At 35.2% G+C, this 23,589-nt stretch overlaps 7 protein-coding genes across 7 annotated transcripts; 4 read left to right on the top strand and 3 right to left on the bottom strand.

Moving 5' to 3' along the window:
* Positions 1-1,158: 1,158 nt before the first annotated feature.
* On the top strand, positions 1,159-5,186 carry PKNH_1002400 (conserved Plasmodium protein, unknown function; the record flags this gene model as incomplete). The annotated part of the gene is made up of 4 exons (XM_002259471.1): positions 1,159-4,491; positions 4,594-4,665; positions 4,847-4,937; positions 5,068-5,186. The coding sequence occupies 4 exons, from the start codon at positions 1,159-1,161 to the stop codon at positions 5,184-5,186; spliced, it is 3,615 nt and encodes a 1,204-aa protein (XP_002259507.1).
* A 245-nt stretch (positions 5,187-5,431) lies between these two features.
* On the bottom strand, positions 5,432-9,928 carry PKNH_1002300 (conserved Plasmodium protein, unknown function; the record flags this gene model as incomplete). The annotated part of the gene is made up of 1 exon (XM_002259470.1): positions 5,432-9,928. The coding sequence occupies one exon, from the start codon at positions 9,926-9,928 to the stop codon at positions 5,432-5,434; it is 4,497 nt and encodes a 1,498-aa protein (XP_002259506.1).
* Positions 9,929-10,799: 871 nt separating this feature from the next.
* On the top strand, positions 10,800-14,474 carry PKNH_1002200 (conserved Plasmodium protein, unknown function; the record flags this gene model as incomplete). The annotated part of the gene is made up of 5 exons (XM_002259469.2): positions 10,800-12,986; positions 13,116-13,299; positions 13,486-13,640; positions 14,002-14,188; positions 14,377-14,474. 5 exons carry the CDS (start codon positions 10,800-10,802, stop codon positions 14,472-14,474), a joined length of 2,811 nt encoding a protein of 936 aa, XP_002259505.2.
* An 80-nt stretch (positions 14,475-14,554) lies between these two features.
* PKNH_1002100 (XAP-5 protein, putative) lies at positions 14,555-15,971 on the bottom strand (the record flags this gene model as incomplete). The annotated part of the gene is made up of 2 exons (XM_002259468.1): positions 14,555-14,692; positions 14,865-15,971. 2 exons carry the CDS (start codon positions 15,969-15,971, stop codon positions 14,555-14,557), a joined length of 1,245 nt encoding a protein of 414 aa, XP_002259504.1.
* Positions 15,972-16,913: 942 nt separating this feature from the next.
* On the top strand, positions 16,914-20,061 carry PKNH_1002000 (conserved Plasmodium protein, unknown function; the record flags this gene model as incomplete). The annotated part of the gene is made up of 2 exons (XM_002259467.1): positions 16,914-17,810; positions 18,100-20,061. The coding sequence occupies 2 exons, from the start codon at positions 16,914-16,916 to the stop codon at positions 20,059-20,061; spliced, it is 2,859 nt and encodes a 952-aa protein (XP_002259503.1).
* Positions 20,062-20,241: 180 nt separating this feature from the next.
* Positions 20,242-20,802, bottom strand: PKNH_1001950 (dolichol-phosphate mannosyltransferase subunit 3, putative; the record flags this gene model as incomplete). Its single annotated transcript, XM_039114089.1, has 3 exons — positions 20,242-20,295; positions 20,438-20,545; positions 20,692-20,802. The coding sequence occupies 3 exons, from the start codon at positions 20,800-20,802 to the stop codon at positions 20,242-20,244; spliced, it is 273 nt and encodes a 90-aa protein (XP_038969709.1).
* A 454-nt stretch (positions 20,803-21,256) lies between these two features.
* PKNH_1001900 (CPW-WPC family protein) lies at positions 21,257-23,429 on the top strand (the record flags this gene model as incomplete). The annotated part of the gene is made up of 10 exons (XM_039114088.1): positions 21,257-21,328; positions 21,617-21,668; positions 21,852-21,928; positions 22,065-22,107; positions 22,221-22,288; positions 22,441-22,510; positions 22,630-22,758; positions 22,929-23,070; positions 23,245-23,316; positions 23,402-23,429. 10 exons carry the CDS (start codon positions 21,257-21,259, stop codon positions 23,427-23,429), a joined length of 753 nt encoding a protein of 250 aa, XP_038969708.1.
* Between the last annotated feature and the right edge of the window lie 160 nt (positions 23,430-23,589).

The following is a 23,589-nucleotide window of genomic DNA, read 5'->3' as shown; positions in this document are numbered from 1 at the left end:
GCAAAATCTTCGCAAAAACGATAGTGAGGCATTTGCACAGTATTATCATTAAAGTGGCATCCCATTTGTTAGCATACACATTTGTGTATATGCATGCACTAAGTGTGGTTGGAAAAAAGGAGAAAAGGGGGAATACACAAAATTTGGAAAGCATACCACATGTAGGTGTGAACATTTTCTGCACGCCCATAATTCTCCTTGTTCACATTTAAAATTATGTCATGTGATTTTCGCTCTTTTTTTCGTCTCAGGATGTGTGCACTGCAGCGAAAATAACGTTGTGGTACATTCGTCGTTAGCCCCTTTTATTAGCGTCGTTTCAACGTGTACCTTGAAGTACAGATCATGTTTCTATTCCTGTCGTTTTGCATTTTTACTGTTTTCCATAGGGAGCACTTTTGTGTAACTTTTCAGCCTTCACAGTTGGGCGAGTTCTATAACACTAAATGGTTGGATTAGCTGATTAATTTTTTTTTTTTTTTTTTTTTGTGTGTGTGTTTTTCTTCAATTTTTTTAAAATGTAGTGCTTCGTTTTCACACGTAACTATTCCACCGAACGCGGCAATTGCGCATTAGCACAATCCTTCATCCTGTCTTCCCCATTTCTTTTGATTAATGTTTTCCCAATTGGGGGAGAAATGTGTGCGGTGAATTATCACAACAGTTGTTTCAGTTCAATTTTGCTATTCATTTGCTTCTTACTTATTCCCCCTTTTTTTTTTTTTTTTTTTTGTACACTCCATGTGCGTTTAAATATAAGCACGTGCAGACGACCCCATATGTAGACGGTATACGCATCGAGTTTGTCTCTTGATATTAAGTTTTTTCGTCTGTTAATTTTTTTTGTCCTTGCTTAATTTTTCCCTTTTTTAGTATGATCATCATTAATGCTTATTCTTGAATGAATATTTTTAGTTTTTCGTCGTCTATTTGAGGGATAATTTTTCTCGTGATCCATTTATGAATATTTCCAAGACGTTAAAAAGAGTTGTACCACCAGGTCTTTATTCCACAAATTTTAACATTCCTCTTTGGGGCGCGAATTAGCCGTGTAGGAGGGACTGAACAGACTTTTCCCGCTCACACATATTACCTTAAGGGAGAACCCCTCCCCCTTTCCCCTGAAAAAAACTGCGTGAGAAAGAACCCGATGCAACCATGTTAAAGAAGAAGCTATTCAAGTTTATGAATTACTATTACTTTATTAAGAATTACTACATCTACCACATCCTCTTTCTGTACACATTTTTTTTAAGGATAACATATACATACGCAGAAATTACCATATCACATTTTTTTACCTTTCTGTTGAATAAATATGAAAATACGGAGTCGCAAAAGGAGGAGGAAAATTTTTTTTATTATTTCACTCACTTTTTCAATTTTAGCAATAAAAATGATGACAAGTTTTTAAACACGAAATTGTTCCTTGTTGTGTACTTACCAGTGTGTTTAAAATGCTTCTACACGCTTTTCTTCGACTATATCGCATATTATGTGTACATTCGTTACTACTTTAAAAGGATAAATAACAACTACAGGAAAATTTACTATTCCTCAGTGTCGTATGAAAATGGGAAAGAACAAATTGGTGAAAGTTTTTTTTTTAAAAAGGATAGAGTTGGACTCATGCACAGAATTAGCAAAAGAAAAAAAAACTCATATGATGTGTGTGCGAAGAGACTATCTGACATGTCTCTCTACGAATGCAGGAGATATATGTTACGAAAAAAAAAAGCCTTTTCCCTCTGGCAGAGAAAACAAAATTTAAAGACTAAGAGAAAGAAACGCAAAAATAGCACCGTAAAAAGGGTTACCTGTAAGGAAGACACAAAGAAGAAACAACCACGCATTAAGTTTATTACCTGTAGAAATAGTTTTATCAAAAATAAACTCCTAAATAATGATCAAAGAGATGCTCAAGGTAATAAGCTGTTCCATAATGTGTTTAAGAATAGGAAGAATATTTTCTTCAGAAGGAAACAGAGGAAGAGAAATGATGCATATGAAGGGGGACTTTCTTCTGGTAGTTCAACGGAGCAAGGAGCTGATCGAAAAAAGGATAAATGCATTTTTAACAAGCTGTATATGAGCATGCAGAAGGGGTACAATTTTGTGGGTAGTTCCCAGGGGGGGAGAAATATTTCGGATGAAACTACGGGCATTAGTAGAACGACTAGCATCTACCGTATTTCCCCAAATGGACGGGACGAGCATATGAATGACCATGTGCACTACGACACAAGCTCCGTGGAGGCAAATGCATTCTGCGGACCAAACAGCTGGGTAGGAAGCGCAAACGAGGAAAACCTTCATTTGCTCAAATTTACGTTAGATAAAATAGGAGATACGCAGAACGACATAACACCAAATCATTTTCAGAATAGCAATGGGGATTACTTCCCGCTGAACGAATCAAACCCCATTGGGCCTAACATTGAAAGCGGAAACTACGAAGAAATTCGCTTTGAAAATTTGAGTGGAAATGGGGTGTGTATTTCGAAGGCGCATCACTCTTCTGGTGGTGGTGATATGGAGAATGCTAAAAAGAACCAACAGAGTGAGGAAGGAGAAAGGCCTCAAGGGGGGGATGAACAAGTGGTGATGGCCCTGTCGAATGGCGACATAAAGGGGGACGGAGGAGATACGCCAAATTACGAAGCGAATAAAACAAAGAAATCCTACCGGACTTTGCGAGGGAGCCTAAAAATGGACTACCTTTTTAAGGACAGCTATGAATTAGGAGAAAATAACAAGATGGAATCGACGGAAAATAACGACTACTACTATTACAACAAATTTAAAAATTTTAACTACGGAAAGAAGGACAATTTGTACAGCGTGAGGGAACTGATAAATAACAAAATAAACGCAGAATATTATCACCTGAAATTGAACATACTCATTTTGTCCTGTATAATTATACAGATCTTTAACTCATGCATTTTGATACTAATTTCGAATAACTTTATAAGGAAAAAGGAAAATTTATTTTTTTTCTGTTTTTTATATTCCCTCCTGGAAAGCGTCACCGATGTTATTTCAGAAAATATATTTTTCCTGTGTGGTAAATTTACAAACATATACAAAAAAGAATTCAGTATTAACGCAATCTACGTTATTCAAGTTATCAGCAAAATGATATTGAGCCTTTCAACCATTTTTATTTATTTTGTCTATCACATTTTTGTAATACTTTACGAGCATGTGAATATTATGATTATAAATACTTTTATAAAAACCCTGTCTATTTTTGTCCTTTCTTTTATTTTCCTCAAAAATAAGGACAACTTTTTTAATTACCAAAATGATGCAACATTTGCCGGCATGAATTTTGAGAAGAAAACTCGAGTCGCAACTGGCGAGGCCCCTACATGTGAGGAAAGCGACTCTGTTAAGATAGACATGAAAGGGATGGAACTACGCAAAAAGAACGGGGCAGATACAGTCAGAAATGCCTCATCCGAGGAAGTGCAAAACGGGTGTGGTGTTAAGAAGGATCCATCAGAAGTGCGCAACAGTGATGATCCACCCAACCTTAGGAGCAATTTTAATCAGGAAATATTTAGCAACTATCTCTACAATAATAAATACTATGGGGATTATTTTAATTTTTCAAAGAATAACTACTATGGTGAAAGACTTCTCACTGATAATATTGTCTCAAAGGGTTCGTCTAAGGAAGGAGATAAATGCGTAAATCCTTTTTCTGTAAAACTAAAATATTTCACAGAATTTTTAAACGTTTTTAAACTCCTTTCAAGAATAAACTGTTACATTTTTAAGAAGGATGAAATGAAGTATAGCCACAGTTACACACTCCTAACTGTGCAGGATGCAAAAGGTGATGAGAAGAATGTGGACCCATTTTCTCGAAACAAAATAGAATACAAAATTAAGATTCCAATTTGGGGGGATTTGAAAAAATTATTTAATACTTCTAATAATTCTTGCTGCTATTCGGGTGTGCAAGATGGGGGTATTACAAAATATAACTCCCTGATTGAGCAAGAAATGGAATATTTACGTAAAAAAAAAAAAAAAAAACTACAAAGCGGTGGGCAATACACGGGACATCTATATAACATAGAGAACACGAACAGCTTAAGTAGCTTAAGAAGCCTGAACAGTGTGAACAGCGTGAAGCGCGCTAAGAAGAGAAACATCATCGTTAGCTATCCGATCAAGTTACTACTGAGCAATTTGAACTTTTCCAACATTTTTTACATCTGCTTATTATTAATTATTCCAACATTTGAAAGGATATTTCTAAATTATAAAATTAAAAATATTAAACTAGATTTACACGGCTACTGCTATCTTAATTTTGTGAATTACTTGACGGATCTGATGGGTCTCTACCTTTACATTAGTTACTTTAATGAGGAATCCTACTCCTCCTCTATATTTCTCAGCTCCCTCATTAACATATTCCTGATGTCTTTTCGCTTTTTCTCCTTGCACAACCGCTTTAGCCACATATGGTTACTGGTAATGTCCAGATAGGGATATATCCCATCATACTATGATTACGCTTTTTCCATTATGATGAGTATTTTTTCGTAATATTCCTCTTCTTTTATTCATTTGCAGTTCCTAGAAACTATACTCAAGTCGCTTCACAAGACATTCTTTTATATGCCTATTTATATACTAGTTACGAAGGTGCTGACCGCTCCGTTTTCTTCGCAGTTCGAAGGACCCGAGCGTGTATTTTGGAGCATGTGTCCACCACAAACGGGTGTCATTTCGATATTTCCATTCTGCTCCTATTGGCACAGTCCCTTCGAATACCCCTTGCTGATGTTTTCATCTCAGATGCGTTTTTATTTTCCCCCCTTGGCAGGTGTACATAAAGAATATTCACAATTTGATGTGCTCCTTCTACTCCAGTATTTTAGACGCCAGTTCCTTCGCCTCCTACTATTTTGAATATGGTAAGTTTGTGGCTCGTCCTCATTTTCCCATCTTCACATATATCAATTTTGCCAAGGTTTTTGCACATTCGATAACTTTGCTTTGCACTTTGGCAACCCTAATTATGACCGCCATTTTACCTCTTCGCAGTTATACTGAGCTATTACAGTATTGAAGATTCAAGGAATATCTTCATCCTTGTTTATATTATCTTTCTGGTACTGAATTTGTCATCGCTTGTTGTTATTTCGAAGTTGAAGAAGACGTAATAAAGAAGGGCCAACCTCGAGCAAAAATTATATCTGGCAATTTTTTTTTTTTTTTTTTTTTTTTTTTTTTTTTGTTCTAATTTGATGAGTTGGAGAGTAAGTTGTTATGAAGGGGTCTATCACTAATATGTGGAATGGTCGTTGTAATTCTTTTGCGATGGGTCAAAAGTTGGAGAGCGGCCGATTACGCGTTCCTCCTGTTCTCACATTAGCATACTCTCTTCATGTCAACTTGTCCCCCTTTTTTACTCCCCCATGCGCGCATGCTCATATCTCTTCACCTGCTCATAGAGCATATTATTTTGTTCGATTAAGCTTTTTTTCTTGTTAATTTGTTCAAAAAGAATTTTCACGTTTTCCTTGACGTGATATTTTTTACGTGCATAAATAAATAAGTTAATATAGATAAAAGACAATTTTAAAATTGAATACACGTCTAGGTTATTACTGAACGTTATAAGTACGTTAAGGATGTGTTGTATGTTCTCATTTCGGGAGTTATTTTCTCCAGCCATTCTACGTTCTTTTGTCAGTTCTTCATTAATTTGGGTATAAAAGTAAATGTACAAGCACTGGATCACGACTTCTTTGTTTAGTAGGTATATATAATCCTTAAACAGCGTAAGGCAGAATTGGTAAGCTTTTTCATGTTCAATTTTGCTATCATTTTTGAGGAGATCCAAAAGCAAGAAAAGCGTAACAAAGGAATGGTCCTTTATGAATATCCTTGGGTATGTTCTTTGTGCCCTTTGCACTTCACCTCTGTGCGCGAATTCTTCATCCTCCGTTTTGTTTTCCCCTCCCTTGGTACTTGTATCACCCAGGTGTATCACATATTCGTTGTCAAAACTTTTCATCTCTTCAGAAGGGGTACTTACAGAATGTCCTTGTTTTCCATTTCTGTCACCACTTAAGGTATACACATTTTTGGCCATAAAAATAGTGCTATTTAGACTGGTGCCAAAATTGTACCTCCTTTGGGGATATACTTTTATCTCCCCTATTTGGATAAACTTCCTCCAGAAATTTTCAAATGTGCAATAAAAATTTGCAGACTTGTTAATGTTGTATAGGACGAACAAAAAATATAGAACCTCGTTTAAATCCAGAAGGTGGCTATCTGAGAAGTATTTCTCGTAGACTATATTCATTTTAGGTAACAGCTCCTTTGAGATGCTATCATAAACGCTTGTTATGTTTAAGAGGAGCAACGACTCTATCAATTTATTCACCCTGGGAAGTGTGTCGAACTTGTCCGAATTGTCCAAAAGGATTTTACTTAGAATCGTTTCCTGCATGAACAGATTGTATCTTTTTAGGTTTATGCAAATATTTAGCAAGTTAACAATGTAATCGTATGTTAAAGGGGTGGTATCCTCTGAATGGATATATTCGTAATTTCTTTTGAGCGTCCATTTGAAGAGAAAAATATTTGGTACTTTCTTTTTTAGCATGCTTAGGCATAGGTCATTTAGCTCATCCAGGGAAAGGCTCCTCAGGAGGAGGAGGTTCATTTCAACAGCGTGCAAATATTTTTCCTTAACTTTTTTGAAAATGTCATTGCATGGAAAATCATTCTTGCTTATCAGCTGTTTGTATATGTTTATTATGTGGTTTACTTGAAATTGGGTCAGACTGCTGCAGTCTCCTTCTACATGCAGGTTCTTCTCCCCATTTTTGTACCAATTTGGGTTATTCCGGGGAACTCTTCCCACCTTTTCGATAATGCACGATATGTGAAAGGAATAAAAGGACTCCACTTTATTTTTCGCCTCCTGGGTGATGGCATCCTTATTGGTGTGGTCATTCTTCGTGGCGTCTTTAATGGTGGCATCTTCTTTGTGGGTGCCTCCCCTGGTGTCATAATTTGTGAGGGCAAAGACCTCATTCGCTATGTGCTTAATTTCTTCATCCGTACTTTGCAAAATTAAGTACGAAATGTGATTTTTAAAGGTGAAAAAGTCGAAATATTGAAAGAAAAAAGAAAATGGGAGGTAGGAATAGTTGTTGTTATATATACATATGGCAGAGAGGAGAACTATAAATTCCTTATTGTATAGATGAAGGTTTTGCAAAATGTTTTTTTCTATTCCATTCATTATTTTATCCACATTTCTCTTCATTTGTGAAATTTCTGTGCATATTTTTTTTTCCTTGTTCAACTTTTCAAAATGGTTTAAAAATATAAACGAGGAATTGAAAATCCTCGTGATGTCGTAAACGTTTTCGCATTTTGAAATGAGTTTATCAATGTGTAGTAATATTTGATTATACAAATTAGTGTATTTAAATTTTATGTCCTTTTTTACAGCTATGCGACTGTTCATCATTTCCTTGCGGGGGTCTTCACGGGGAATCTCCACTGGGGACAGTTTTTCCCCTTCATCTGAATGTCCACAATGTGGATGGAAGGACCTTATCACGTTTAGCTCCTTCGACATAAGACTGCAGAGGAGCATTGCCAAAAGGTGTATATTCAGAAAGGAGCAAGTTAGCCAGGTTTTTATAACTTCCACGTTCACATATCTATAATCATTCAGTCTAGATTGCGCAAAGAGAAAATAAATCATATTTTTAATATCCTTGTTTAAGTTTTTCATATTTATAATAAAATTGTAGCGTGTGAGAATGGTGTCTTTGATGGACAGCTTGGTAACATCATCTTCATGGAGCATTTGAAGATCCATTTGATTTATTTTGCAATGGAAGAAGGCACTACTCTTAGCGGAACTGTAGGCATGTAATATGTTTAATATATTTTTAAAATCGCCAATTTCTGAACTTTCTTTGTTTGTAAATAAAATAATTACGCTATTTATGAAGGGGAACCTCCTCAGGACGGTGGCGTAGTACAATATCTTGCACAGCAAGGGGAGGTTACGCTCATTCGTTGGTATGTTTTCGTTTAGCAAATCTTTTTCAAGTTTGAAGAAAACGTTATCGACGAGGCTTTCAATTTGGAGAAATAGTCTTTGCATGTGTGGGGGCGTTACGGATGAGGTGATTGCCTGTTCTAGAATATTTGCTTCATGTGTACATTCATTTTTGTCAGTTTCATGTGATAATTTATTAAATACAGGGAGGGGGGATTTCCCCTCATTATTGGCTACCCCATTGGGTGTGCTTACTATCGGATCAGAGGAGCGACGTGGTACAGGACTCGTCGTCACATTCGCCTCCTTCTGGTGGGCATCCACCTTTGAAGCAAATTTCACGGTATTCACACCTTTGCGACACACTTTTTTGATTCCGAAATAGTACTGACTATTCAGGCAAATTTTGTAGAAGGACCTAACAAGGAGAAACACATTTTCCACTTGAAAGTTTTGAACATAATGTTTTTTAATTATATGAATTAGTAAGGAGATCATTTTGTCGTGGAGCAAATTTATTTCTGAATATATATATAGAAGAAGTAGAGAAGTGCTGAAATCGATTTTTCGGTGCAGAAAGTGTTGCACGCTCCGATTGTACACATCTATATTGTTATAGAAGGTGCACATATCAAATAGGATTTTTACAAGAGTGCCATCCGTGAATTGAATAGTGGTAGGTAACGTGTCCGTCTTGTTCGAAGAGTTCTGGCTAACTGTCTGATCTCTAGAATTGTTAAAATAAGTTAGTAACTCTTTTTCTATGTGGCTAACAAGAATGTCATTTTTCATTTTCATCATTTTGAAGATCTGACAGAGCATTAAAATTTCTTCACATTTTAGAAGATTTTTTTTTTTAATTATTAGGTCTAGCAGGAATGATATGTGTTCGTTATCGGTGAGATTTACTTCGTTCTTCTCTTCCTTCGTCGCATTTGAATTCACAATTTGGTTGATATTCTGAATGGTGAAGTAGAGAAGAATGTTGCATATGTGGTGCGGGGAGTAGTCGATCAGTTCGCCTATCGCAGGATATGTTTTGTCACCTCCATTTGTGTCATCTGCGTTGAAAAGTTCTCCATCCTTGTGGTCTACTCCCTGAGAGGCACAGTGCTCCCTTTTTCTCCACGCGTCAATTTCTCCCAAGAATTTTTGCGCAACATCGTTGACGTAATCATTGCCTATCAATTTTAGTTTATAGAAGGCGTTAAAAAGGAGGGAATAGTTCACAATATCGATTTGGAGGCCTTTTTGAAGTATAATGTGCAAGAATTTGTTAATCAATTTCATATCCTTAATTTTCAACTTTGCATGCGAATTTAGGATTATGGAAAAGGATTTCACATCGATAAATGTGTAATTATTAATTAAATGGTTATTGACATATTTAAATAGATAGACGACGTTTTGGTTATTTTCGACCTTGCTAATTATATTGTAGAGTTTTACAATTTCCTCCAGATGGAATTCGTTCAGTTTTGTTATTGCTACTTCAATAAGACAATGAAAGGTACTTTGGTAGGTATTTAAGTGTGCATTTTGTATGTATAACTTTATTAGGAGGATAATTTTGGATGGGTTTAAAAATTTATAAATCATTTCTACTCTCTTGTTAATCTGTTTGTAAATAGTGGCATTGGTAATATTCTCCCTTTGTAGTAAGCAACTGTATCTGTACAATTCGATGCAGTTCATATTGTATATATTTCTGTTGACATTTTTATTTTTCTGCACAAATGAGTAGTTTATTTTTGTCAAACGGAGCATACTTTTGTTTCGGAGCAGGTTTTGTGTCCACCTCCTATCCCCCCTGGCGTTGATTAGCGTGTAACAATCACCGCACAGGCTTTCCGCCACTTTCTTTATCATCCTGCGGTGGTGGTGTTAGTTAAGGTGGTGCTAATTAAGGTGGTGCCTCCCTTTCAATCCTCTACACGAACATTCCAATTGTGCGTTTGTCGCCAAGTGGAGGGCTTTCCATTCCACACAAATCCGCTTCTCTATACTATGATTCAATTTTTCCTTTAAAACTGATCAAAGTAATTGTTGGGATATTCCCCTTCAGTGGCAAAGGTTCATGGGGAAGGGCATCACGTGGGAGACTTCCTACTTATGAGGTGCAATTTTTGCGTGGTCAATTGGTGATATTAGAAGAGGTGGAGTTGATGAAAAAATGACAAGTGGGCAATCTGCAAGCAAAGTGGGGCATGCCCTATTAATGCATTTACTATGCATATCCATTTGAGGTGAAAATATTTCCACTTGACGTTACCCCTATTTTTAATGATCTCCCGCGGTGCGAGTGAGGATCCCGCAAAAGGTAAATTACGTTGTAGGAGGTGCTGTGCCATTTTTTTTTTTGCTTTTTTCCTCGCAATGTTATGCTATATCGGTGTTTGCCATTTTGGTTGAATTTTTCCCATAGATATATATGTAAAATAAAAATTGCAAAAAAGGTGAAAAAGAACAGTGTGTATTTTTGATGTGTTATTCCGAAATTTTTATAGCACCAATGGGTATGGGACATAATAACAGTGAAGGGGGAAAAAAAAAAAAAAAAAAAATTGCAACATTTACACATTTGCAAAGAAGATAATCTCCGCTTAGTACAATTTATTGACGCATATTATTGTATTTTTTTTTTTTCTTTTTATCTTTCCCCTTTTTTGTGGTCTTTTTCACATAATTGACGAGCGTGGCGCTAAGTATGCAAAAGGAACTTCGAAATCCACTTATCCTCATGAAAGGAAATATTGCACGTTTGGTTTTTCTGACCTACCTTTTACTTCCTTGTCCATTGAGTACTTCCATTTTTTGCAACTATGGGGAGTATTTTAAGAATGGCAAATGCTACCCTTGTGAAGAGGACACGTACTCAAGTTACAGAAATTCTGAAAGTTGTTTTAGTTGTCCCCCAGGTAGCTTCAACAATAAGAAGTCTTCAAAATATATTTATGACTGTTCATGTGATGGAGAATTTTATTTAAATTACGTTGGGAATAGGTGTGACATGTGCTCGGATTTAGGCAATCGTTTTTATTGCAAAAGGGATTTAACGGAATTGTTCGTAGACAATTTGGACGCCTTTTTTAAGCATAAGGATGAAATAACTGTTAACTATTTCGATAGGTGTGTTGTTAAAGAAAACAAAATGAATGTGTATCCCTTTATGAATAATTTGTATCTATTTTGCAAAAGCCCAAATGTCTGCTTGGATACCTGTGGAAGGTGTTCAGAAAATAATGAAGGATTTATGTGTAATAATTGTGTGCAAAATTATGACAAAAATATTTTTTTAAAATATGCAACCTGTAGGAAGTGCTTCCATATTGTATTTATCGTCCTCCAAATGGCAGTTTATTTTATCCTTTCAATTGCCTTTTTTTTAGTTCTATTTAAGTGCATAAATGTAAGTCTTTACTTTTATCAAATTGATGTGTACAAAAAGGGGACTATATACTTCCTGCACTATTTTCGAGAATTCATATTTTACTTATCCCTCATTTTGCTGCTAAGTTTTTCAAACGATTTGACAGAAACGGAGAGGGAGAATTATACTTTCTATGGGAGGGACGGAAAAGAGGAACCGACACACCTACACAGCGGAGATGCAAAGCTTCACTATTTTCTGAACATTTATTTGCACAATGCCTTCTTTGATATAATTAAAATATTTCATCTGAATTTTCTTCACTTTGTTAAATTAGGCTGCCTCAAGGTGGGGTCAAATCGCTCGAAGATATACTCCATACAAATTGTCACCCTACTTGGGGGTGTTCTTACCTTTATTTGCTTCACCTTGATGTGCAATTTGATTTTTTTGTATTTGCGAAATGGGGGATACAATATCGTGGCGGACCGCACGGGGGAAAGAGAATCAGATCGGGTGAGTAGAGATCAAACGAAGGGGTGTAAAAGGAACGTAGGGAGAAAATTCGTGGAAAGCTATTTCTACCCCCTACTTTTGCACAATTTCTTTTTTCAAAATTATGTTCACATGACATTTTTTTACCATCAGGATGTTGTAGAATTTTTCAAGAGATCCATTAAAATATATTATTTTCAATACATGCATGTTTTTTTATACGTAGCTAACGCGATGATTATTTTCATTTTTCTCTCCTCCTACATGTGCATTGGTCTGTTTAATTATAAGCGATCCTACTATGACACGGCGACGGTATGCTATGACGACTTGCATTCGAGGGCCTCTAAATTTATGAATATACCAGTCATTCTCATCTCCTGTTTTGTGTATTATGTGACCCTTCTTGTGTCTATTTATTCTAAACCTGGAGATGTGAAGCGAAATTATCCGTACAAATATGTATACGGATTTTACACCTTTTTATGTAAACAGGAAAAATATTACTACTATATTTTTAAAATTTTGTTCATTAACATTTTATTTTTGTGTGCAATCAACATGGATGATCATTTGAGTTTTCTCATTTGCTTCTCCTTCGTGCTACTTCTCTTCATTTTCTTTTCTATGTTCGTCAATCCGTACATTGAGGTAGGAAAGTATGACATCAAGTGGGAGAACATTTTTTTTATGTTTTTATTTTTTTTTAACCTACAACTGGAGCAGATACGATTAGTGACATACCACATATGTCTAAGGATAATTCTATCGTTTGCTACTCTTTTCATATACACATTTATATTGCTCTATTTTTTATATTTCATGTTGAAGGATGTATACCAATATTTTTCCCTTTACGTTATGTACGTGAATATAAAGGATGAAGGTGTAGATGAGAATGAAAAGGCAGGGCCTTCAACATATCCATTGATGGGTCAGTTCTATTTCTTGTACTATTTGAAGAACAAAATGGGGGAGGATCTTTACCATGCAGAGGGGGGTCAGAGTATAGTGCAAAGGAGGGACGCCCACTCTATGTCCTTGGACAACTACCATGTTGAGGTGATTAAATAGCGAGAAAACAAAAGAAAAAAAATTGATTACACATGAGAATAGCGTAATGGTGAAACATTCTCTTTTTTCTTCCACGTGATTATGTATATACCATTTTTTTTCTTCTTTCTTCCGAAGAAGTACCACGAAGTTGTGCCTCCCAAAGACATGGACTACATTTCTCACCAGTGTGTGTTGATATCCCCATTCATTGCCGAAACGATCGTTCAATTATTATTCATAACGAAAAATATAAATCACATAATTCGCTTAAGGAGGAACGACTCGAATGTCAAAATATACAACTGCCTGTTTGAAAATGGTCTCGCGATAAAACGAGGGGAAAAAAAAAAGAAGCAAATTTTGTAAATGCTCAAATTAACAAACCCGGGCGAGATAATGTGATATTCCTTTTTATGATTATTTTTTAAAAGCTAACTAATCATAAAAAAAAAAAAAAAAAAAAATGGAGCAATATTTTTTACTTCTCCAATTTCTTCCTCCTCAGGCTACGTAGAAATTCAGAAAACACCCATTGACAGGTTTGTCCTGGTGGCGGAGCATATTTACAAGAACCTATTCCACCGAAATTATATTTCCTTTAGGACAGAAATGACGCGTCTGTTCACTGATTTGGTGCGAGATCTCAGATGCTTTAAAGATGTAAAAAAAAAAAAAAAAAAAAAAAAAAGGGATAAGAACTGCGTGGGGAAAGAGAATAGCATAACTACATTTAGGAAAATACAATGAAGTGTGTTTGCTTTATCGCGAAATAATTTGTTCTGCCCATTGTTAGTTCAAAAATGAGGCCAGTTTAATCGCACTTTCTACGCATAACATGGAAAGGGCAGAAAATGCGAAAAAATAATATACGAGAGGGGGGGTTAAAGGAAATCCTCTTCATAGATATAAATACCTAAATCGGCATCTAAGAGATATGTCGGTAAATATAAAAAATATATCTACAAACATGTCAACACTACAACTTTTCGTAAAACACCTCCATCTTCACCCTTTTTTTCAGGTGTATATTCGAGAGTGTGTTGCAAGGAGAATCAGGAATAAATACAAAATAAGCGAAATTAACACACAAAAAATTGTGTATGATGAAAATTATGAACAAAAACATATTAACACATTTCTGTATAGACTCCGCGGGTCTAACCAAAATGTGGACGCAAGACATCAAACGTTCTCGCAACTATTCCCGGGTAAGAAATAGCTCGCACGTGTAGAGAAAATGACAAAAAATGCACATGTTCCAATTATCCCTCTGCAACATACCTACGGGGGGAAACAGAACATATGTGCGCACTAAAAAGAGGGTGTGCTAAATATGCAGAGTTAATAACTAAAAATGCAAATAATGCTTAATGCTTTTACTTCTTTGCAAATGTAGATATAGGCAAAGCTGTACTTAAAAAAAACGTACAGGAAGGACCACAAAGAAAGGCGTTGGAGGGGAAAAGCAAATTTCAGTGGTTAACAGATAAATGATCGCAAAAATATGTCATGATTATTGTAATTGTAAGAATTATAATTATGCGCACCATCTTTATGACAAAGGGGTAAGTAACCTATGCAGAATGACCAAACAGATCTGTGTAGCCTGTCGAATACGTTTTCATGGGTTTGTAAATTTCCCACTTTGATGCTGGAAAAATGTGCTTGTTTTTTTCATACCACTTTTTTTCCACTAACTTTCCTGCGTGAGTCTGAAAAGGGGGGATATAAATCGAAATGAAAAATGGGAGGCTGTGTTGTTCACTATATTTGTATTTGTGTGTGTATGTTGTAAACAGATGCGTATCACAACACATTTTCTTACGCATATGTACACAATTCTGCACACTTTAGAGGAGTGTATTTTTTTTTTTTTTCACTTACATCAGTTTTTTCCCTTCTTATGTCTGTAACCCCACATAAATTTTCCACTGCGTCAAAGGCAAACAATGGCCCCGTTTTTCCCTGGGCCTTATTTTTAATTAACTCATAAAAGGTTAAATAATTCGGAAGAATAATATCTTCTTTGACAAACATGAGGGTTTCACAAGATGCCGATCTTAGGTGAATAAATTCGTTTTTTAAATTGTCAACACATTTATTTATAAATTGCCCTATCGTCGTTTTTTGCTTTACTGATATTTTTCTCCGATGGCCACTACCGTCGTAGTATGAGTAGGTTATTTCAATCGTTTTTTCTTTTTGTTCATTTTCCAGTTTGAAATATAATTCTCTTAATTCTTTTTTTCGCAATTCTATTTGTTCATCTCGTTCCTTGTCTTTTAGGAAGGAAGTATTTACAGTTGGGTCTTTCATGATTTTCTTGAATGGCTTATTTTTGTCGTACTTGGTGTGTGTGTCTTTATTTTGCAGATTTTTGTCTGCGTCATTTTTGTCTGAACCGTTTTTATCCGAATAATGTTTGCTCCTTTTTCCCTCGCTGGTCAGGTTACGTTCATGCGAAGGGGATTCCGCACCATCGTTTTCTTCTTCAGAGGCTGCCTCATCAGAGTGCTTCTTGGCCTCTTTATCATCATTCTCTCGATTGCCACGATGGTTACCGTAATCATCTCCATCCCCTTCCTCGTTGTCATCATCGTCATCGTCTTCGTTGTCGTTCTCCTCTTCATCGTCGCTGCAGAAAGACAATTTGAGTTTTTTCTTTTTACTATCTTTGTCCTCCTTGGCCTTTCCGCTAAGATGGCTATCCTTCTCTTTGCCATAAATTCCACTCTTGATTTGTTTATACTCGTGAACGGTTCTGAGACCAACTGTTTCGCTGATTAACTTGTCATCTTCATTTTTATTTTTAACAAACATTTGATTAAGTTTTGGAGCCATCATGGTTTTCTTTTTAATGTTTTCCTTCTTCTCCAGAAATTCCTTTTCCTTCCTTTTCCTTTCCAAAATGTACTTTTGAACTTTTCCATTTTCGCTATTTATTAGACTGTCAATTAGGTCCGCGGTGTTATCAGTTTTTCTGAAATTCATGCTGCAGAAAAGGTTATTCGTCGCGTGGGAAATTCTTTCTTCTTCTCTGCCTCTTCTGTTTTTTCTTTTTTTATCTGGATATGCTTCACATATGTAAAAATGTTTTTTTTGGGTAAGAGGCACAAGAAATATATCAAAATAGTGCCTTCTTTATAATCATTTTTTTGTAATTCTATCCGATGCAATTATTTTTTATGAATTCATTCAGTTGTGATTTGCTTGCGTTTACTATTTTGAGCAGAGAAAGTGTTTTTATTCCAAACCACATGGTTAAATTCGTGTATACATATCTCATATGCGAAAGTAATATATACGCCAACATGCAATTATGTGTTTGTTTCGTATGAACATTTTTTTTTTTTTTGGAGGGAAAAGGAGCACGCCGAATAGCGTTACTAATGCAGGTCAAAATGTTAATTTATTTTATTTTTTTTTTTTCATTTTAGAATTTTATTCATGTTGTTCTTACACTTTATAATTAATGTTACGTATGAAAATATTTTCACCTTCATTGCAGGGTAATTTCTGCAGACATAAAAACGTAGGTGTACAATTTCCGTTTTGTGAACATAAAAGGTTATGTATGCACCTTTAAATGAGATAGCCACACAATGTTAAGCTAATTTTTATGTGCATATGTACCTTTTAGATGTATGCCCATAACGTTCTACATAGATTGAGGGCAAAGTTTATGCGCGATAATTTGAAGATTTGCGAATTTGAAAAAAATTCGATTTTTTCGTCGGAAAAAAAAAAAAAAACAATTTCATTGAATTTTTCTTTTGTGAATATGCTTCTAAAACCAATAAACTGAACTACATTTCCATGTGGGTTCTCAAAAGATGGAAGCAACTGCGCAATTCAGGAGTTAGCCATTTGTAGTGCATGTTGCTACATGTATCTACGTAATGTATTCATACAAGGGCCAAGTAGCAGACGCGTATGATGCTCGAAAATAGAAACGCAATGATGGGTGATACAGAATATGAAATAAATATATACGACGAGAAAAAGGCGCATTTTGAAGCTCTGAGCGCCATCTCCAAATCGCTAAAATATGACTTTAAAGATTTTGTTCATCTAATTTGTAAGGTGAAAAATGTGAGAAGGCATGGAAAGTTGTTACTATTCTGTGATACAATTTCTAATGGGAAAATAAATACAGAGGAAAATATTTTATTTTACAAATATCACCTTTTGAAATATGATGATGTGCAAGGGGGTCCTGCTAGGGTGGAAGAAAGTTCTCGCTGTACGGGTGATAATAATGGAGGTGCTCCCTATTGCGTAGTGAAATATAAATTTAATGAAGAATTTTTATCGGAAGATAGGAATATTCAATTGGTAATCAGCAAGGAGTTTTACGTAGACGAAGAAAAATTTGATTCATTCCGAAAGTCCTTATTGAAAGAAATCTACACAGAACAGGAGGATAGGGAAGCCAGTCATGGTAGGGAAGCCTGTCGTGGTAGGGAAGCCAGTCATGGTAGGGAAGCCTGTCGTGGTAGGGAAGCCAGTCATGGTAGGGAAGCCTGTCGTGGTAGGGAAGCCAGTCGTGGTAGGGGTTTGTTCGAACATTCACTTCGACTGTCCAACGAGTTTTATGCTAATATGAAGAAGGAGGATATGCAGACATCTACCGAGGAAGGGAGGTCCATGAGGGATAACTCAACAGATAACATGGAAAACGACCCCCTATTGCTAGTGAACGAATATATAAAATATGAAATTTTAAGGAAGGTCATAAAAACGGATACGCTTTTGTACATTGTAGGAGTACCTGCCTTGACGAACACGAATGAGAAATCCTTATTGGTTTTTTCCGCCTACCTCCTTAAGGTACGGAAAAATATGAAATAGAACATCACATTAATGTTCTGTGTGTGTGTGCATAATTTCCAATGGGGAGGTGAACATATGTGCATGCATTTTTATGTAAAAAGGGAGTGTAAAGAAAGAAAAAAAAGAAACAATACTTATTGAATTTCCCCCCCAATTCTTATGTGCATTTTTCGCCGTTAGTGTCCACATTTCTTTATGCAAGCCCATTCAGTTGTATTACTCGCACGTGCCCCTGTCATTGTTAGAGCAATTAATAAGAGATGCATATGTACCCCCTTTTCCTCAGGTTAACTACGAATTCTTCAACATCAACGAACTGTTAAAATTATTCGAAGGAGGTTTTTTTTCCATGCTAACTGTGTGCAGAAGTTTGGGAGTGAAGGAAAGAGATATCCGGCAGATTTATAACAATAGGGAGGATACAAAAAGAAGATTCATACGAAGTATTATCTACAAAAATAAAAATTATGAAAGTATAAGTAATCAGAAAATGAATAATTTTGAAATTTTCATTTTAAAAATTATTGACATAATTCCCAAACTGTTTGAAATACAACCGAGCGAATTTAACTACAAAATGGAAATGAATGATGACAAACGTTTGCACAGGATTATGCTTTGTGACTTGAACCTAAATCAGATTAATGATCATGTAACAGTGGATACAAAGGAAAGTGGAAATTCCATAGAACAAGAAAAGAAGAAGAAAAAAAAAAAAAAAAAAAAGAAGAAAAAAGATATAACATCCTATATGAATAATAAGAAGATGCCGCAAATACAGTGGATGATTAATCACATAAAAATATTACTGGAAGAAATAGAAAAAGGAAATTCAAAAATTAAGTTGTTTAGAGGGGAGGATATATTTTTTTACATGTCCACATTGGTGAACAAGTATATAGAAAGCAACGACAAGTTTTTTCAAAATTATTTAGAATTTATGGAGCTCTTTATGGAGAAAAATGATCAACTCGTTAGTGTGCACAACACAGAAAAGATAAGAAAAAGTATACAACTTTTGAGAGAAAAAAATGCAAACTTGTTTGAAAATTCGAAATGGAGTGATGTCCAGTTTTACGACATTAAGGAGTTCTACTTGGAGAAGTGCACCAAGACGAGTGGACATTTGAACAGGAGTTGTAAAAGGTTAGACGAGGAAAATACACCCATGAATGATGACTGTCCTGATGGAGTAACCTTTGAAGAGAAACAAAGTGTAGTGCATGAAATGGGGAGAAAAGGAAACACTGATTGTCACTCCCAATTCACGCATAAGACGATTGACGAGAACAATTTGATGTATGATTATTGCATCCTTGACGTCGGTGGAGGTAAAGGAGATTTGGGAATTCACATTTCGTTAGCCTTTAAAAACGTGCTAGTAATAATATTAGACATTAACGTAAATTCACTGTTCAGTTGTTTCATAAAAATTTATGCGAACAAAATTAAGAACGTGCTAATTATGCACGAATCGATATTAAATTTTGATTTTAAAAAATATAAAATAAATTTAATAGTCGGTTTACATAGCTGTGGAGGATTAACTGATTATATTTTGAAAACCTGCATTGAAGAAAGGATCCCTTTTCTCACTTGCTCTTGCTGTTATACGAAATATAGGGAGTTGAGAAAACACATATTCGATTTTAACAATGATATGATAGTTAATCAAATTGAAAATTATATTTACAATAAGGAGTATTATGCCCAGGTAGGCTACAGCATTGGTCAGTATACGGAGGAGACTGGTGGGACATCAAAAGAAGAGCACACCGATGTGATGAATGTTGTGCAGGGTTCGACTGAGGAGGTTGTTCATCTGAATGTTCAGGCTTCTTCCAGAGATGCAAGAACGCACATGGCTGCTGATGCAGGTGGAGAAGTGGGAAACATGGACACCGTTTCCCATATTGGCAAATTGGGCGAGTTAGATGATTCTCCTACACACAGAAAAAAGTACGACAAGTATGAGAAAAAAATAATGAGGAGAACCATCCCGAACATATATTCGTTCGTAAATTTACTGTCCAAATTATGCGAGAGCGAAAACACCAGAATTTCATTTAAGTGCATGCACTTTTATAATAACTTAAGATTTCAAATTTTGCAAAAGTTGTTTAGTTCCAGGGGGGATGGGGGAGAAGGGGAGGAATTAAATTTGTCACTGCACTCATTCCCCATATCCTTTTCGCCGAAAAATATAGTCCTGAAGGGCGTCTTCTCGAAGAAAGGGGTGAAGCGATGAAGCGGTGAAGTGGTGAAGTGGTGAAGTTGTGAAGCGGCCAAGCGGTAAAGCTGTTAGGCGGAGAAGTTAACAACCCCCCCCTGAATGACACACTTTGCGTCCATTTCCTCATAGAATCCTCTACGGACGAAAAACAAATTGTGTCGAAAGAAGTTACCATTTCCACGAGTTCTATCATTTTTAACGAAACGTGAATTTCCTCTGCTCTAGTTCCTTTCTGATGTTCTTTAGCTCCTTCAAGAAATGTTGTGAAAGTGAAAAAAATATATTGCAGAAATATACAATATGGAAAAAAAAAAAAAAAAAAAAGTAGTTGTGAATTATTAGACACGTAACGCATAAATTGTTTGAAGTTTTTTTTTTTTTGTAACATTACATTTAGTAAATCTTCTTGACCATTGGGCACGTTATTAAAATTATACAAGCTTATAGATATGGAGACAATAGCGTAGGTCGATATTGCAGCTATGAGATAGAGCGGAATCTGTAAGTTATAAAAAAAAAAAAAATTATTTCTTTTAATCTTTGCTAATTTTTTTGTAAATTATTTGTTATGGTAAAAAAACATAGATGAAATGTTTTTGCATATTCTCATAATTTGTCTTGTTAATATATTTTCATGTTTTTTACGAGTATCCATTTAGCGAGGTTATTTGTTTTTTTATATTTATCAAATTTGTATATCCACAGAATTGTAGAAAATAAAAGAATGATTACGATAGCCTTCCCCCTTGTCAGCATATTGTTTACGTTTTCTTTTTTTTATTCACAATTTGTATAATACAACTTGTATTTACTATTTTTGTATTTTTGTCTTTTCCAGGCCTATCTTTGTTGTCATCCCTTTATCGTAAGAACTGAACGTACAAGATAAAATAAAATAACAAAAGAAAAAAGGCGTTAAGCTGTACAATGTAAGAAAAAATGTTATTGTGTAATTACACGTTAAGGTGTTTAATCTGGGGATTATTATGCTGAGTTAGTACATGAAAACGATGTAATCTTGGCGCGAAATGAAATAGGCTGTTTCCCAAGCTACAATTCTTTCATTTGGACGTTTATGGTTTCAAAAGTGTGCCAAGTCCATGTACACTTAAGCGCATAAGAACACATGTACGTGAGTACCTCAATTCATTTAACACTTAAAAAATAAGTTTGTCATTGTTACAGTTAAAGAGGAAAATTGTTACTAAAAATGAATAATATTTTCCTATTCTTCCTCTTTCTTTTTTTCTGCTTCAACATAGCATTGTGTGAAAATGAAAAAGTAAGTTTGTAAAAATGTAAATGAAAAAAAGTGCACATCCATGTAGCGCGCAAAAATGTACCTTCATGAACGCATAATCCCATGCAACGAAAATGGCTTACTCCTTTGAAGCGCTATTATGCAAATGTGCGAAGATGTTATAGCCAGAAAAATCGATAAGAGGAATTAAGAGAACAGATAATGTTGCGAAGGGGATTACACTTTAGTTTTAAATATATACATATATATATATATATATATATATTTTTTTTTTTTTTTTATACTAATATGTTCGAATGAACACGAAAGAAAGGTGAACTTTTTTCGGACACCGAGTTAGAAAACATAGGGGGAAGCGCAGGTTTTTTAGAAAAAGAAAAAATCTAACAATTTTTTTTTTTTGCACAAAATTGTAGAAACCAATTTTGGCATTTTTAAATGCTATAAGTTAGCAAATCGAGTCGTGTCACTGAGTATATGCATGGACGCATATACGTCTATTCATGAATGAAAAGCATAAAACGTAAGTGCGCACAATTCTTAGGCGACATTATCACGAGCTCTTCAAGATCACCAACGACAATTAATGGCCGCCCCTCATACACGAACCTCGCGGGGGAGGTAAAGCAAAAATGAACACGCATGTCCGTATATGAGCAAACACTCGTTGCGGGGAACAGAAGCATCTGGCCCCTTCCTAATAGATTGCACTTGAATTAGCACCAAAAGTTACCTCTCAATATTTTGATCCCTTCAGCTATTAAAGGAATTAAAAACCATTCCTCCTCCAAACGTCGAATGTACTGGAAGGAAATTATCCCCTTCAAAATCCAACACACTACACACAAAGTAGTGCTTCTTCTACACGTGACACTTTTCTACATTGATAATTTATTTTACCCCCCTTTGTTAGTGAATGAGGTTGAATTCATTGACCCGGATATTATTTGTGAAAGAGATTACAATACGCCCTGTCCAAATGTTAAGAAAACTCTTGTGAAATTTTTTTTTTTTTATTTTTTTTATTTTTATTTTTTTTATTTTTATTATTTTTATTTTTATTTTTTTTATTTTTATTTTGTTATAATATTCCGGGAAAGTGAGGGAAAAATTTTCCATGTTAACACATTCAGGATTATAACTATATCGGATCCGTTCATGATATTGACGAAGAAATATGCGCACCGTCTTCCACCTATGACGGTTAAAAATGATGAGATGAAGTTACTTATAAGTCCACTTTAGCTTTTTTTATTTTGCCTGTTGAGCTTTTTATAGGAATAACTTTTTTTCTTTTTTCCCCCTCTCTTTTTTCTCATTAGGCCCATGTGTTGGGGAACCGCTGAATATAAAAAAAATGACAGAGAAGGCAAAGGAAACGTGGTCTAAAAAATGCGAAACATTTTGGCCTTGCAAAAAATGTGTGAGGAATTTTACCTCCTATTGTCCAGGTAGTGCATTAAAAAGGGAAAAATGATAACGGGGAAAAGGAAATGCACGAATAAACTTTTCTTCATCCACATTTTGTTAATGTCACAAGTATACAATGGAATAAACGTGGATGTATATCCACCTTTTTATATTTGTGCAAATTATCCAAATTCTTTATTTTTTTTTAAAGAAAAATGGGAGAAAGTGAAGGGCACTTTGCGATCGTGCCGACCGTCTTTGCTGTATCACGGGCCCTGTAATTTTCAAGTGAATTTTTCTGGCCATACTATTCAAATGTTGGAGGACTGGAGCTTAAAATGTCACGCTTGGTGGTAATAAAACATCGAACAACACGAATGATTAGCAAAATGTCATCACATCGAAATATGAACCGAGTTAATTTCTTCCGTTGTTTACATGGGAAGGAAGTTCTCCTAACGTAGAACTCGTTTCTATTCTCATTTGTGCATTTATTTTTTAATTAATCATTTCACCGTTTTGAATAGGATTTGCGATCATGTAAATGTGGTGGACGATTGCCCAGATGGCGACATGCCCATTACAACTGCCGCGACGAGGTTAGTTTGAGTCATGTTAGATTGGGCATATAACATGAAGCACGTTGCGTATTATATATTTTTGGAAATATTTTCACCGTTACAGGTGGAGACTGAAGAAAAATTATCAATGAAGAATTTTCTTTCGTATTTTTTCTTCCAGTTGCTAGCAGAAAAGCATCTTTTTTTTTTTTTTTTTTTTTTTTTTTTTTTTTTGTTCTCTATAAAAATTAGAAGATCTATACTTGTGAGGCAAAGCAAAATTTGTTCGATTTTTCTTTTTTAAGTGACTAA

Source organism: Plasmodium knowlesi (assembly GCF_000006355.2).
Source record: "Plasmodium knowlesi strain H genome assembly, chromosome: 10".
Classification (NCBI taxonomy): domain Eukaryota; phylum Apicomplexa; class Aconoidasida; order Haemosporida; family Plasmodiidae; genus Plasmodium; species Plasmodium knowlesi.
This window is presented reverse-complemented; position numbering and strand designations above follow the sequence as displayed.